Consider the following 13985-nt stretch of genomic DNA (forward strand, 5'->3'; position numbering starts at 1 on the left):
AGAAGGGCTGCTTCAGGGTATCTGCTCTGTGCTTCCCGCCGCTCATTCTGCCCTTCCTTTTTTCTAGGTAAGGGCCTGCATCCTTTGTGTCCATCCTCGCACCAGAGTTGTGCGCCTGAGCCTGCGCCCGATCTTCCTGCAACCTGGGCGCCCACTCACCCGGCTCTCTTGCCAGCACCTAGGAGCTGTGCTGGATGATGTTCCTGTCCAGGGCTTTTTCAACAAGGCTGGGGCTACCTTCAGACTGAAGGATGGTGCTCTGGCCTATGCCCGGGTAAGAAGGCTTCTTTTTTTGGTCAGGAATCTCGTCTTTGGAAGGACTTTGGAGATATATGGGTCCTTTTCTGCTTTCTTCATTTCTTTTCTTTTTGGTACCAGCTATTGAGCTTGGGACTCTGTACCACTGAGCCAGATCCCTAGCCCATTTTATTTTTTGAGACTGAGTCTCACCAAGTTGTTTAGGGCCTTGCTAAATTGCTGAGGCTGACTTTGAATTTGCGATCTTCCTGCCTCAACCTCTTGAGCTGTTGGGATTACAGGTTTGTGCCACTGTGCCTGGCACTTCATTTCATGATCTGAGTTTCTTATTTTTAGATAGTCCCAAGTGTGATAGACTATTCTTAGGGATTAGAACAATGTTTATTTATTATATCAGAGAGCTTTAGAATCAACTAGATATTTGTTACCTGGTCAATGGCATGTATAAGAATAAGTTAGGATCTAGACCAGGGCTCAGCAAAATTTTTTTTAACGGGTCAGATAGTGAATATTTTAGGCTCATGGACTGTATGGTCTGTGTCCTAGCTATTCAACTCTGTTGTTAAAGCATGAAAACAGCCACAGACAGTATGTAAATGGATGGATATGGCTCTGTTTCAGTAAAACTTTTCTTTTTTTTTTTTTTGATACTGGGTTTTGAACCCAGGGGCTCTCTACCACTGAGCTGCATTACTAACCCATTTTATATTTTGAGATGGGGTCTCAGTAAGTTGCTGAGACTAGCCTCAAACTTGCAGTCCTCCTTCCTGCTTCAGCCTCCCAAGTTTCTGGATTACAAGCATGTGCCACCTTGCTCAACTTCAGTGAAACTTTTATCTCATAAAAAATGGGCATTGGCTTATGAGTGCAGTTCACCAACCTGTGATCTAGGTTATTCTTTGATGTTATTGAGATTCTATGATAGTAAAGAGTAAGAAAAATTATTTTAACTGTCAGAGTATTTTTTTGTGATAAATGATATATGTGTTGAGTCATCTTGGTGTGCTTTGAAGTCTGGCTCAGGTCTGTTATTTCTGGCTTGTCCTCAATCATTTGGTACTTTGCAGCTCAGCCATCTCTCTGATTCTAAGAAAGTCTTCAATCCTGAGGCCTTCAAGCCAGGGAACACTCATAAGTGTAGAATTATTGACTACAGCCAAATGGATGAACTGGCATTGCTTTCTCTACGGACGTAAGTTTGTCATTAACCCATGTCAGGTGTAGAGATGTATGCCTGTGTGCATATACTGTCAATTTCTCCTGGCCTTGCTGGAATTGGGATTCTTTTCTTGTCAGCATGATTGTAGTACTGGTGACTTTTAGGCAACCTCGGCCCAAGCTTATTTAATCTTGTGTTTTCCTTTTGTCCTAGATCTATTATTGAAGCTCAGTATCTTGGGTATCATGACATCAAAACTGGGGCAGTGATAAAGGTAAGACCTCAAACTTACACATAGATACTCACCCACCTTCAGGCATTCTGTAGTTCACAGGTGAACAGTTAGCTCATTAGTCTTCCTGTTAACACATGTGAAATCATGTTTCTTGCCTCTGCCTGGTAACTGGAATTTTTCTTCCCTTGGGTAACTTGTAATTAATTTCAAGGTAAGGTCTTAATTAGCAGTAGCTACATAGAGGCAGTAGGTGATAGTCTTGGGATTTTTGATTTGCTGGTGGTTATTGAAAGTTTGTTCTGTGATAATTGAGCTCTCTGGGATATTAGAAGCCAGTTCCAGTGGCTTTTCCTTCAACAATGTAGCTTTGATAGGGTAGCTCTAATTAAACAACTCCCTTTTTTTTTTTTTTTTTTTTTTTTGGTACTGGGGATCAAACTCAGGGCCTTGTGCTTGTGAGGCAAGCACTCTACCAGCTGAGCTATCTCCCCAGCCCAACAACTCCCCTTTTGAGTAGAGTTTGTTCCTTAGGAGACTTAGTCCCCTCATTTAGAGAATGTATTTTCAGGGCAGACAAAAAGTACATGCTCAATCAAAAAGATGCGAAGGCTTCCATAAATAAACCTCATTAAATCCTTGTCTGTGTGGGTATGTGCTTACCCATGTGAAGTCTGGAATAACCATGCATAGTTAGCCCAGAAGGTAGGCTTAAAAGAGCTATGACATCTCTGTTATAAAATAGGAAAGGAAGACCATTCTTGAGACATTTCTAGCATCTTTTCTTTGGATTCCTTAGGGAACAGTGCTGACCATAAAGCCATTTGGGATCTTGGTGAAAGTGGGTGAGCAAATGAGGGGCCTAGTACCTGCCATGCACCTGGCTGACATCCTGATGAAGAATCCAGAGAAGAAGTACCACATTGGGGATGAGGTCAAGTGCCGGGTGAGCCTCTTGAAGGGTCTGTGGGAGTTTTGATTAGATGGAGTTGAAGTTTCTGCCTTTTTCCATAAAGTGAGGGTGGAACATCTGTAGTATGTACAGTGCTGTACCTGACATTGGGAAAAGTGAGCCCCTGTTTTTAAGAATTGTGTAGTATGATTGGGAGTTAAATTGTTCACATAGGAAGAGAGAAGCCAGTGTGTAACTGTTGGCCACGTTGATTGCAGGCTGTATGCTGTGGTCATGTCTCAAAGAGGAGAGGGGAGGTTGGAGGGGAAGGTGAGCTGGAACAACAAAATCATAGATATTATTCTGAATAACAATTACCATGCAGCATGTGTTCTGTACCAGTTGCTATAATAGGTCCCTGACATGCATTATTTCATTTTGTCTCCCTATAAAGTAAGCATATTGTCCTCATTTTACAGGCAGAGAAATTAAAGCTAAGGAAAGCTGAGTATCTTGCTCAATATCACACAGCTAATTAAATGGCAGAACCGTTTTCAGACTTAGCTGTGTGTGATCTTAATGCCTTCTGGATTTCTGGCAGAGATGGTACTTGAACTGGAAAGAATGATTAGGATTTGGAAGGTTGTGGAAGAGCAAAGGGTATGTTCTGGGCATAGAAATAACTCAGATGAAGCCACAAAAATATGAGTGGTTTCTAAAAAAAGCTTGAATCCTACGAAAAACTTCACAGGGTTGTGAAGATTAAACATGATATTACACAGAGCACCTAGCTTAGGGCCTGGGGTATTCAGGCTCTCAGTGTGAGAGTTTCTGATGATTTTGTGCATCATTTTGTGTTTCCCAGATTTTGTACATGCTGTATTTTGTTATTATTGACTCAATAAAGGTAATGACTGCCCATTGGTACAAAATTGTATATAGTAAAATTAAGAAATAAAAATAGAATGTCTCTGCCTTTAGGAGATAATCTTCTGAGGGTTGAAAGATGATTGAATGTCATTCTTAGTGTAGAGGGAACAGGCAACACTGCTGATGAGGTAAATTGGTCCTGTCATTCATCCCATTAGACTTGATGCATAACCCACTAGGCAGGAGCTGAGGTGGGGTAAAAGTTATTAGAACCCAAGATTTTGGAGGTGCTATAAGATAATGAGCATTGCTGCATAGCCAGGAGGGGTAGTTTCCACATGTTGTGGAAGGAAATACATTTGAAGTAGAGATTAATATACCTTGATGGTTGTTCTGCAAGAAGCAGGGAAGATTTGTAGCTGAGATTATTAGAGGAGATGAGGTAACAGGTTCTTGGGGAATGGCTCATGGCCAGGGTTCAGGGGGTTACAGACACCAGTTCAGCGGCTCTCTTGATAACAGGTAACTTGATGGCCACTATCTTTCCCCTAGGTTTTGCTTTGTGACCCTGAAGCCAAGAAGCTGATAATGACCCTCAAAAAAACTCTGGTCACATCCAGACTACCTGCCATTACCTGCTATGGCGATGCCAAGCCTGGTCTGCAGACACATGGTGTCATCATCAGAGTCAAGGACTATGGCTGCATTGTGAAGTTCTACAATGATGTGCAGGGACTGGTGCCCAGGCACGAGCTTAGTGCCCAGTATATCCCTGACCCGGAGAGGGTCTTTTATGTTGGCCAGGTAACACTTCCCTTGGACAGGCTTCGCTACCCTTATGACCCCGTGCACAATAATTTGAAGGACTAGTAAGCGGGAGGACTGCCATTTACAAGAACATGGAATAGAGCACAAACACAGCTTCTGCAGCCAGCTAAATGGAGGAGATGGGGCATAGAACAAAGACACCCTTACTGGCAAACGAATGGACCCAGGCTCAAACCCTGGAAGAAATCAGTCTTTACCTATAATGAATCAGTGTCCTTAACATCAGAAATTTTTCTGAGGCCACTGTCTCCATAGGGACATTGCTATGAAACTAGTAAGTTTGAAAATTATTTTTAGAGAAAATAATTTTTTAAAACTTAGGGTGGTACCAAAACTGTTATTTATGTCTTTTATTCAGAAAGCTGGTTTCTGAGGATTCTGTGTTGTCTCTACATTTCTTCTTTTCACTGTGTTCTTATCTGATCCAAGGTCTGGGTGATCTCCCAAGGCCTCTGCAGTACTGGTGGAGGGCACCATGCTCCAGGACCTTGAGGCCTGCTGCTTGAGCAGGTAGCCACACATGTGCTTTCTTGCCAGGTGGTGAAGGTTGCAGTGCTGAACTGCGAGCCATCCAAAGAGAGGATGCTCTTAACCTTCAAGCTGCTGAGTGATACAGAGCCCAAGAATGAGAGAGAGAGTGTGGGACACGGTCAGAAGACAGGAAGAGTCATTAATGTTGGGCAGGTACTTGGACTTCTTTAGATAAGTTACTCTGTTGTACACTGACAGAGTGGGGAGCTACTAATACATGGGATACTGTAGCCCATGTTGGGAAGAAATCAAAGTAGCTTTATGAGATTCTGGGGCCAGAGGGGTTTTTTTTTTGTTTTTTTTTGTTTTTTTTTTTGCAGGGGAGGTGGGAGTACTGGGAATTGGACTTGGGCACTCAACCACTGAACCACATCCCCAGCCCTGTTTTGTATTTTATTTAGAGATAGATTCTCACTGAGTTGCTTAGCGCCTCGCTTTTGCTGAGGCTGGCTTTGTGCTCTCAATTCTCCTGCTTCAGCCTCCTGAAATGCTGGGATTATAGGTGTGCTCCACTGTGCCCAGCCGCTAGAGGGGTTTTTGGGAGAGTACCTCATTTATGTTCTTTTCCTGTGTACCAGAGTAAATGGGAGCTCTTTGCAAAGAAAGTTCTGTTACAGGTGGCTTCTCAGCAGAGTGCTACTGCCCTTTTCTTCTCTGGTCACTAGGGCCAGCCTCTTTCCTCTGGGACCCAGTGGAGGGAACCACAAGGAGTGATAGGAGCCCACAGATGAGTCCTGCATGGGTAGGGGGTGAGGTCTGGGGGAAAGCTTCCTCACTGCTCTTGGCCTAGCAGAGATTCCTGGCTCTGGGATTTGGTACCTCTGACTTCTGCCTGATTCTGACTAGGTTGCTGTCTGCTCAAGACAAGTGCTAGATTTTGTCTTTTTATTCCCTGAGCAGTTGGTGGATGTGAAGGTTTTAGAGAAGACCAAAGATGGGCTTCAGGTGGCTGTCCTGCCACACAACATCCCTGCTTTCCTCCCTACACCTCATTTGTCAGACCATGTTGCCAACGGCCCACTATTGTATCGCTGGCTCCAGGCGGGTGACACCCTTCACCGAGTCCTGTGTCTGAGCCAGAGTGAGAGACATGTTGTATCCTTGACTGGTATCTACTGGGCAGTGGAAGGTGGATGGGCCCTGGCCTTTAGGTGGGGAATTCTGGACCAAGTTGTATTTAGTTAGAAACCCCATGAGGGGGAAAAAATCAACCATTTGATCTCAGAAATTGCTCCACAGGGCCAAACCAGTGATGAAACCTATGCCTGAAAAGTAAAAGCAGGCCTGAGAAAGTGCTACTCGCAGATGGTGGTGGTCAGAGTATAGTAGGCAGAAAGTTTGCAGGGGAGAGGCGGAGCCCAGGGGCTTGGAGAGGAGTTGACGTGCACAGATGCAGTGGAGCAGCCCCCATGGCATGTGTCATCTTATTGGGACATTCAGTGTTTGCCCCTTGGGTTGGAACAATTGATAAGGTTCTGCTGTCCTTCCACCCTTCCTCTTTTCTTCCTACCCCTCTCTTCCTTGGGCACATGAGGTTCATAGTCTCTTCAGTGTTTTTGTGGATACACTGAAGGAAGACACCACCTCTTCTCATATAATGTAAAATAAAGTCATCTTAGGGTGGCAGAGGAGCTTTAGTAGGGTTCATTGGTGTGAAGATGGGGCCAGCAGAGAATTGTGCAATGGCTTATCCAGCTACCAGATCCTGGGGATGAGCTTTCCTCTTTTTGGTCTACTGCAATAATCTGGAGATGAGCTAATCAGGAAAGGACTGAAACTGATTTTCTAATGTTAGTGTGCATCAGAAGCCCCTGGAGGGCTTGCTGAAAAAGACAGCCGGGCTGCACTCTACCAGAGTCACTGATTCATTAGGTAGGTGGTGCTCAAGAACTTGGGTTCTTCTAACCTCTGGGTAATGCTGCTGCTGGTTTGCCTACACAGACTCATTGTAGTAGCACAGGATGTATGTAGAAAAAGAAAATGGGAGAGCTGGGCATTTCATCTGCCCTTTTCGGAACATTCCTTGACAAAGTACCACTAGCTCCTTTGCAGGAAGCCAGCCTTGGTTTCCTCAGTAGAAGGTGGTCAGGATCCCAACAGCTTCTCAGAAATCCATCCTGGAATGCTGCTTATTGGTTTCGTGAAGAGCATCAAGGACTATGGTGTGTTCGTCCAGTTCCCCTCGGGTCTCAGTGGACTGGCCCCCAAAGCTGTAAGTTCAGCTCCATGAATGAGATACCAGGTTCATGGAACCTGAGGGGATGGGAAGGAGAAAGTTACTTAACCCTTTGAAGGAGTTGAGAGGCACCACTTGAGTTGGGTGGTGGGGTGAGTGGAGCCAAGATCCTGACTGTACCTCCTGCCTGCCACGTGGTCTCTTGGGGAAAGAACAGCTGTTGTTCCATGCACGGCAGCATTGAGTGGGTGGGCTATGATTCCAAAGACTTCAGTCTCCAGTATGAAGAGGATGGAACTATCTTTATCCTCAGCATGTTCAGAATTGGGAAATGGATTTTTCTGAGCAACCCCCCAGTACAGGTTTTACAGGCTTCTGGGGTTTTGAGATGTTACAACACCAGAATATCCTTGAAATTATTATTTCCCCCTCTGTATTATTGAATTTTAAACTTTTCAGGCGGGAAAATTTCCTCCAACATCCATCATGCCTGCTGAGTAAACTGGGATGTAGAGAGTGACAGAGACTCAGACTTAAGTGTAAGGTGACACTGAGCAAATGGCACAGAGCTAATTTCTGCCATAGGTTGTTCATAAATATTTTTTCTCTTCCATTGGTCTTGCCCCTAATGTTTGTCAAGGAAAAGTCTCATTGCATTCCCTGCTAGAAAGTTTTTCTTAAATGGGAACATGGAGGAGGACCCCATAAACATGCCTAGAGAGAGCAAGAGGGTCGCCAGTGGGAGTTGGAGACACGAACAGCCTTGGTCTCTGGTTTGCTAGTAATGTGCCTTCTCTGTTGGGTGTCCTCTCTGAAGGCCGAGTTGGCAGCCTGGTTCTCTCTATGATTTTATGCATGGACAGTAGAGCTGTGCTCAGAGAGGACTGGGTGGAGCTTCCCAGGTGCCCTTTCTCCCCACTCCCACACCCCATTTTTGGACATGTTAAATGGGTTGTCTTGATAGAGACTTCCTTTATTTTTCCCATTTTCTGCTTGCTTTTTCCTTCAGATCATGAGTGATAAGTTTGTGACCACCCCAGGTGACCACTTTGTTGAGGGGCAGACGGTGGTTGCAAAGGTGACCAATGTGGATGAGGAGAAGCAGCGGATGCTGCTGTCGCTGCGGCTGTCGGACTGCACTCTGGGGGAACCAGCCAGCACCAGCCTCCTCCTCCTGAGCCAGTGCCTGGAGGAACTGCAGGGTGTGCGCAGCCTCATGAGCAACCAAGGTGGGGCAGGAAGCAGAGGATGAGGGCTGGGGAAGGGGGTTGTGTGTTGAAAGTATACCCCTTGTTAGGATGAATTGTTAGGCTTTCCATAATTCTAAAAAAAAAAAAAAAAAGACAATATTTTTTTGAAGGAGAACAGTCTTAGTCTGTAACCCAGACTGACCCCTGAACTCCTGGTCTTAAACAATCCTCCTGCCTCAGCCTCCCTCCCCAGTACCTGGGACTACAGCTTACCACCACTATACCTGGCTTGGCAGACTTTTTTTTCTTAATGCAAGTATGACCTGCGTTAAAGTACACGAATCATTAAATAGCACAGCCCAGTAAATATTTATGAAATGAACAACTCTGTTTACCCCTCAGAGAATAGTAAAGATCATTATGAGAATCTCAGAAGTCTGCCAGTTGGAATCAAAATTTCCCTTAGTTCTATGGCCTTGGATTTGCCTTTGTTGTGAATTCACTCACCTCTTCATTTTTTATTTCTTTATTCAACAAATATATAGTGGATGATAAAAGTTCCCTTTTAGGCTTTGGGCCAGTATGTAAAATTAGTTTCCTTTAGAAACCAAAGGAAATCCTGTGTTCCTGATATTTTTGACTGATTTCATAAATTATGCCCAGTAGGATTAGCAAGTAGCCCAGGTCTGTCTGTCACAAGAACTTTCCTAGATTCTGGACATTTTTGTAAAACCACCTTGTCAGTGATTGGAGAGTCCCCTGCCCTCTGTGGTGACAGCACACTCCCAGAGGAAAAATAACAATGAATATTATTTCATCTAACTAATCCCTGCTTCTTTTGGTCATTTGATAGACTCTGTGTTGATCCAGACGCTGGCTGAGATGACCCCAGGAATGGTCCTTGACTTAGTGGTGCAGGAAGTGTTGGAAGATGGCTCTGTGGTGTTCAGTGGAGGTCCAGTGCCTGACTTGGTCTTGAGAGCCAGCCGGTATCATCGGGCAGGTGAGTGCATTTGTTTGCTCTTTGTGGTTGTGTCAAGAAGACCCTGTGCCAGTTGCTCCTTTGCTGGGTATAGAATTTCCAAATATATAGGGGTAGATGGAGTTGTTTCATCTGAAGTTTTTGGCATGCCTAGTTGTGTGGATGCAAAATTAAGATAACAACATGCTAAAGAAAAGTTAGGTATGAATCCTTTCTTCTAATTGGATAAATCTAGATTTTTATGTTATCAGTTGCAAAAATTAAGGTCCACCTGAACTTGAACTGTGCAGGTTGAACACCTTGGTTTCCCTAACTGTTGCCCATAATAAACCCAGGAAATACGTCTCCTGCTTTGGTTTGAAGGGTCCCAGGAAAGGTGCTATCCTCTCTGCACCCTGTTTTGAGGGAATGATCATGCTTGTTTAATTCTATGCTGCAGGTCAGGAAGTGGAGTCTGGGCAGAAAAAGAAGGTTGTAATCCTCAACGTTGATATGTTGAAGTTGGAGGTACATGTTTCCCTTTGTCAGGACTTGGTGAATAAAAAATCTAAAAAGGTAAGCTTATACCTGGCTTCATTTCCTTCTTTTTCCTTCTTTCTTCCTTCCCTCCCTCCCTCCCTTCCCTCCCTCCCTTCTTTCCCTCCTTCGTTCCTTCCTTCCTTCCTTCCTTCATTTTTGCGGAGAGTGGTACCAGGGATTGAACCTAGGGGCATTTAACAACTGAACCACATCCGCAGTCCTTTTTTATGTTTTTTTTAGAGTTAGGGTCTTGCTGAGTTTCTTAGGGCCTTCTTAAGTTGATGAGGTTGGATTACAGGTGTGTGTCATCTCACCCAGCCCTGACTTCATTTCTGTGGAAGTCAACACCCATTCCTTGTAGACTTGTGGCTCAAGGGGTTGTAATATAGGCATCTAGAGGTAGGGTAATGCTGTACCTGAATCTATCTAGGGCATGTCTGATTTTTACCTCTTATTCTGGTGTGATTAAGAGGACTGACTTGTACTGTAGTTTAGGTGATAAATTGCTCTTATAAATTGCCCTATCCTTAGGGCCAAGTGGGTAATATGAATGAATGAGTAGGCCATGTGAATTAGTGAGCTGTAGGGGTAGGATCCTGACAGATGAGAATGTGTCCCCAGCCCAGGGGGCATAGAGTGTTTTGCTCCTTCCTATTTCCAGGTGGGCGTATCTGTGTCTGATGCCTTGATTTTTAAGAGATGGCAGAATTTGGATTTTTGTTTGAACAAATGTTGAAAATGTTGGAAACTAATTTTTTTTTTTCCAAAACATCATATAAACCAAACAAAATAGGTGTGATTAGTTCTGACCTCCAGGCCGCACATCTTTACTTCTGGTGTACCTCTTATACTATGCTTTTGTGTGATGTAAGAAAGCATTTGAGAGCTGGGATATAACTCAGTTGGTAGAATGCTTGCCTCGCATGCAGAAGGCCCTGGGTTCAATCCCAGCAACCACCGCCGCCACCACCACCCCCCCACAAAAAAAAAAAAAAAAAAAAGAGAGAGTGTTTGAGGGAAATCTGAAAATTAGTAGTATTTTCCTCTGGTGACGAATGGGCAGGTTGAGTATCCTTTATTCAAAAGACTTTAGACAAGTTCAGATTTCAGAGTTTTTCAGATTTGGGAATATTTTCATAGTCTTCACTAACTGAGTACTGATATGACTCAAAAGTTTTGGATTTTGGAGCATTTGGCGTTTTAGATTTTCTGATTAGGAATGTGCAACCCATATTTGTTCATCATCCAAAGCACCTAATTGCATAGAGTTTGGTACAAAGCATTAACTAGATATAATCCTTAACCTTGAGCTACTTATAGTTTTCAAACTTCAGGAGAGACAAAGGGAGAATGGTGGGCAATACTGTGATACTGGGAATTGAACCTAGGGGCACGCAATCACTGAGCTAAGTCCCCAGTTTTTTATTTTTTTATTTTGAGACAGGGTCTTGCTGAGTTGCTTAGGGTTTTAGTAAGTTGCTGAGGCTGGTCTCAAACTTAAGATCCTGCTGCCTTAGCCTTCTGAGTTACAACTGGGATTTTGAGGAAAGTTGGGCTGGGTGCCTTGTGCACAGTGATCTCTCAGTAATGACTGCTGACTGAATGATGGAAGTAGTGAACATGTAGGAGAGCCATGGACTGAGAGTCAGGACCCACCGTGTCTTAAGGCCAAAGAGCCACCAAGAGATCACCTGACTGTGCTTCAGAATTGCCTAAATAACTTCTAAATTTCAGAATTAAGTAGTTCTAGGATAGGGCCAAGAAATTTGAATTCAAAACAGAAATGAAATCCAGGTGATTCTGATGAGGTTCTGTGAATTGAGTACTCAGGTAAGGAAAGCCAGGTTTGGGAAGGGAAGGTTAGTTGGTTACAGCTCAATCACCTGGACACCAGAGGGTTTCTCCAGGCTTACTTGGTGAGGCCGAGAACAAGTGAGGGTGCTGTGTAAGGCAAGTGGGGATGATTGCTTTTCTCTCTCTTCCAGCTGAAGAAAGGCAGCAAACACCAGGCAATTGTGCAACACCTGGAGGAGTCCTTTGCTGTGGCCTCCTTAGTAGAGACTGGCCACCTGGTAGCTTTCTCTCTGACCTCTCACCTCAATGACACCTTCCGCTTTGACTCAGAGAAATTGCAGGTGGGACAGGGTGTCTGCCTAACTCTCAAGACCACAGAACCAGGAGTGACTGGTCTTCTTCTGGCTGTTGAGGGACCAGCTGCCAAGAGGACCATGAGAGAGACGAGGAAGGATTCTGAGCCAATTGATGAGGATGAGGAGGGGGATCCAGCTCTGACTGTAGGGACTAAAAAGAAGCACACCCTTGCTATCGGGGACATGGTCACTGGAACCATCAAGTCTGTTAAGCCCACCCATGTGGTTGTGACTCTGGAAGATGGCATTGTTGGCTGTATCCATGCCTCCCACATCCTAGATGATGTTCCAGTGGGCACCTCTCCTACTACCAAGCTGAAAGTTGGGAAGACAGTCACTGCCCGAGTGATTGGTGGACGAGATGTGAAGACTTTTAAGTATGGAGGCTTGGTGGGCTGGCTTTGAGGGGAGGTTGTCATAATTAGGAGAGAAGGAGTATAGGAATATAAGCAGATTTTAAAAAGTTGTAAGTCTGATTCTCTTTTAGTTAACAGAGAGGCATTCACCAAAGAATTCTTTAGCGTGATAACTTTAAAAATATAGAGTGATGGCTAAGAAAGTGTGGGTTTTGACTCAATCTCTGCGTTTGGATTCCAGATTGACCATACCCATGTGCTAGCAATTACTCTGAATTTTATTTCTTTTGTTTGTAAAGTGAGAGTAATGGTAACTATCACCTTGTAGGGCTGTTGGGAAGACTGAAAGAGATAACATGTGCTGTGTGCCTAGTAGGTACATGGCTCATGACTGTTGCTCAGTATACATCAGCATAATCCATCCTCTACCTCACACCTTAATTACACTTACTTTAAATCTCGTTACAGCGTATGTTGTTGTAATGGAAATTCATGCTATAACAAGAAAAGTTAAAAAAAGAATTCAAAATCTGGTCAGTAGTTTGCATGTTAATTTCAGGAATTAAGTGGGATATTCAGTAAGTCACTTATTCTCTTTAGACCTCAGTTTCCTTGTTTCTAGAATAAAGGAGTTAGGAATGTTCTTTTCAAGATCTATTATGCCAGTCCTAAAAGATGAGCCAAACCATCTCCTTATCATTTACTGCAAGGGGTAAGAGTGGAAACCCTCTGACTGACACATTTCCGTCAGTGGTGGTGCAGTAGGGTGGTGATTTAGGTGTGGTTTGGGGTGGAGTAGGCAGAAGTCTTGATTTCCAAATCACTGTGTTACAGAGAACAAGAGAAGTGATTTGATTTATTTGTTTCTCTAGGTTTCTCCCAATCAGTCACCCCAGATTTATTCGAACTATCCCGGAGCTGAGTGTTCGGCCAAGGTGAGGGGGACCCTAGTGGCACAGTCCTATTATGGAAAGAGCTTTGAGCTCTGAAATCAGGAATCCTAAGTTCTCATCTTGATTCTGCCTTATTTTGCTTATCACTGTCCAGGTTACTTTATTTCTGTGGTAGGGAGAAGAAAATGATCCCAGACAAACTAGATCCACTACTACATGGGTCTACTAATTCCTGACCCCTTCACCCACTCCCATATATCCTGTGAAACACTACTGTCTGCAGAATATACTGGAATATGACCTAAAATTATCACTCAGCTTCTTATCACCAAACAGTAGTCCATACTGAAAGAATATATATTCTTGGCTACATATTTTGGGTTTTTTTTGGTGCTGAGGATCAAGTCTAGGTCCTCTTGCTCTACCCCAAACTGCATCCCTAGCCCCTGACTACATATTTATTTAGGCTCTCCTAGGGCTAATTAGAGGAATTATTTGAAAATTAATGTAAAAGCTGTGTAGAGGATTTAAGTATCAATTTAAAGACTGATTGCAGTTCTATTTGTCAGCATGTTGCAAAAACAGACATTTCTGTTCTCAACCCAATTTTCTACAACTCAGTAATTTCCCTAAATAAACATCTAACCAAGAATACCTATTCTTTTGGCTTGGACTACTGCTTGTTGACAGTGAAGGTGGAATTTTAGGTTATTTTCTGGTGGATTCTGCAGAGACTGGTGATTATTAGAGATTTGAGATTTGGAGGAGTGGGTAGGAGAGCTAGTAGCACCATGTAATGGTAGATCCTGTTTGTCTGGGATCCTCTTTTCTCAGAGGATCTTAAGCATTTTGATCCGTGGGTGGGTCTGCTTCTGTTTCCTCCATAAAAGAAACCAACCTCTTAGAATTGATAGGCTATCAGTGAATGAAGCTAGATGCACACAGTAAT

The 13985-nt window shown here is 43.8% G+C and overlaps 1 protein-coding gene across 5 annotated transcripts in view; it reads left to right on the forward strand.

Annotated features, from left to right (window-relative positions):
* The window catches only part of Pdcd11 (programmed cell death 11), a 42990-nt gene that overhangs the window by 12999 nt on the left and 16006 nt on the right, over nt 1-13985 (forward strand). For all 5 annotated transcript variants that reach the window (XM_047554565.1, XM_047554568.1, XM_047554569.1 and 2 more), the window contains 13 exons: nt 68-274; nt 1326-1450; nt 1631-1691; nt 2449-2595; nt 3964-4215; nt 4777-4923; nt 5671-5865; nt 6812-6982; nt 7956-8175; nt 8990-9139; nt 9558-9673; nt 11623-12164; nt 13016-13078. In XM_047554565.1, the coding sequence (XP_047410521.1) occupies nt 68-274; nt 1326-1450; nt 1631-1691; nt 2449-2595; nt 3964-4215; nt 4777-4923; nt 5671-5865; nt 6812-6982; nt 7956-8175; nt 8990-9139; nt 9558-9673; nt 11623-12164; nt 13016-13078 (2396 nt within the window). The remainder of the gene's footprint in view (nt 1-67; nt 275-1325; nt 1451-1630; nt 1692-2448; nt 2596-3963; nt 4216-4776; nt 4924-5670; nt 5866-6811; nt 6983-7955; nt 8176-8989; nt 9140-9557; nt 9674-11622; nt 12165-13015; nt 13079-13985) is intronic.

The sequence above is a fragment of the Sciurus carolinensis genome, chromosome 5, assembly GCF_902686445.1.
Source record: "Sciurus carolinensis chromosome 5, mSciCar1.2, whole genome shotgun sequence".
NCBI classification, from domain to species: domain Eukaryota; kingdom Metazoa; phylum Chordata; class Mammalia; order Rodentia; family Sciuridae; genus Sciurus; species Sciurus carolinensis.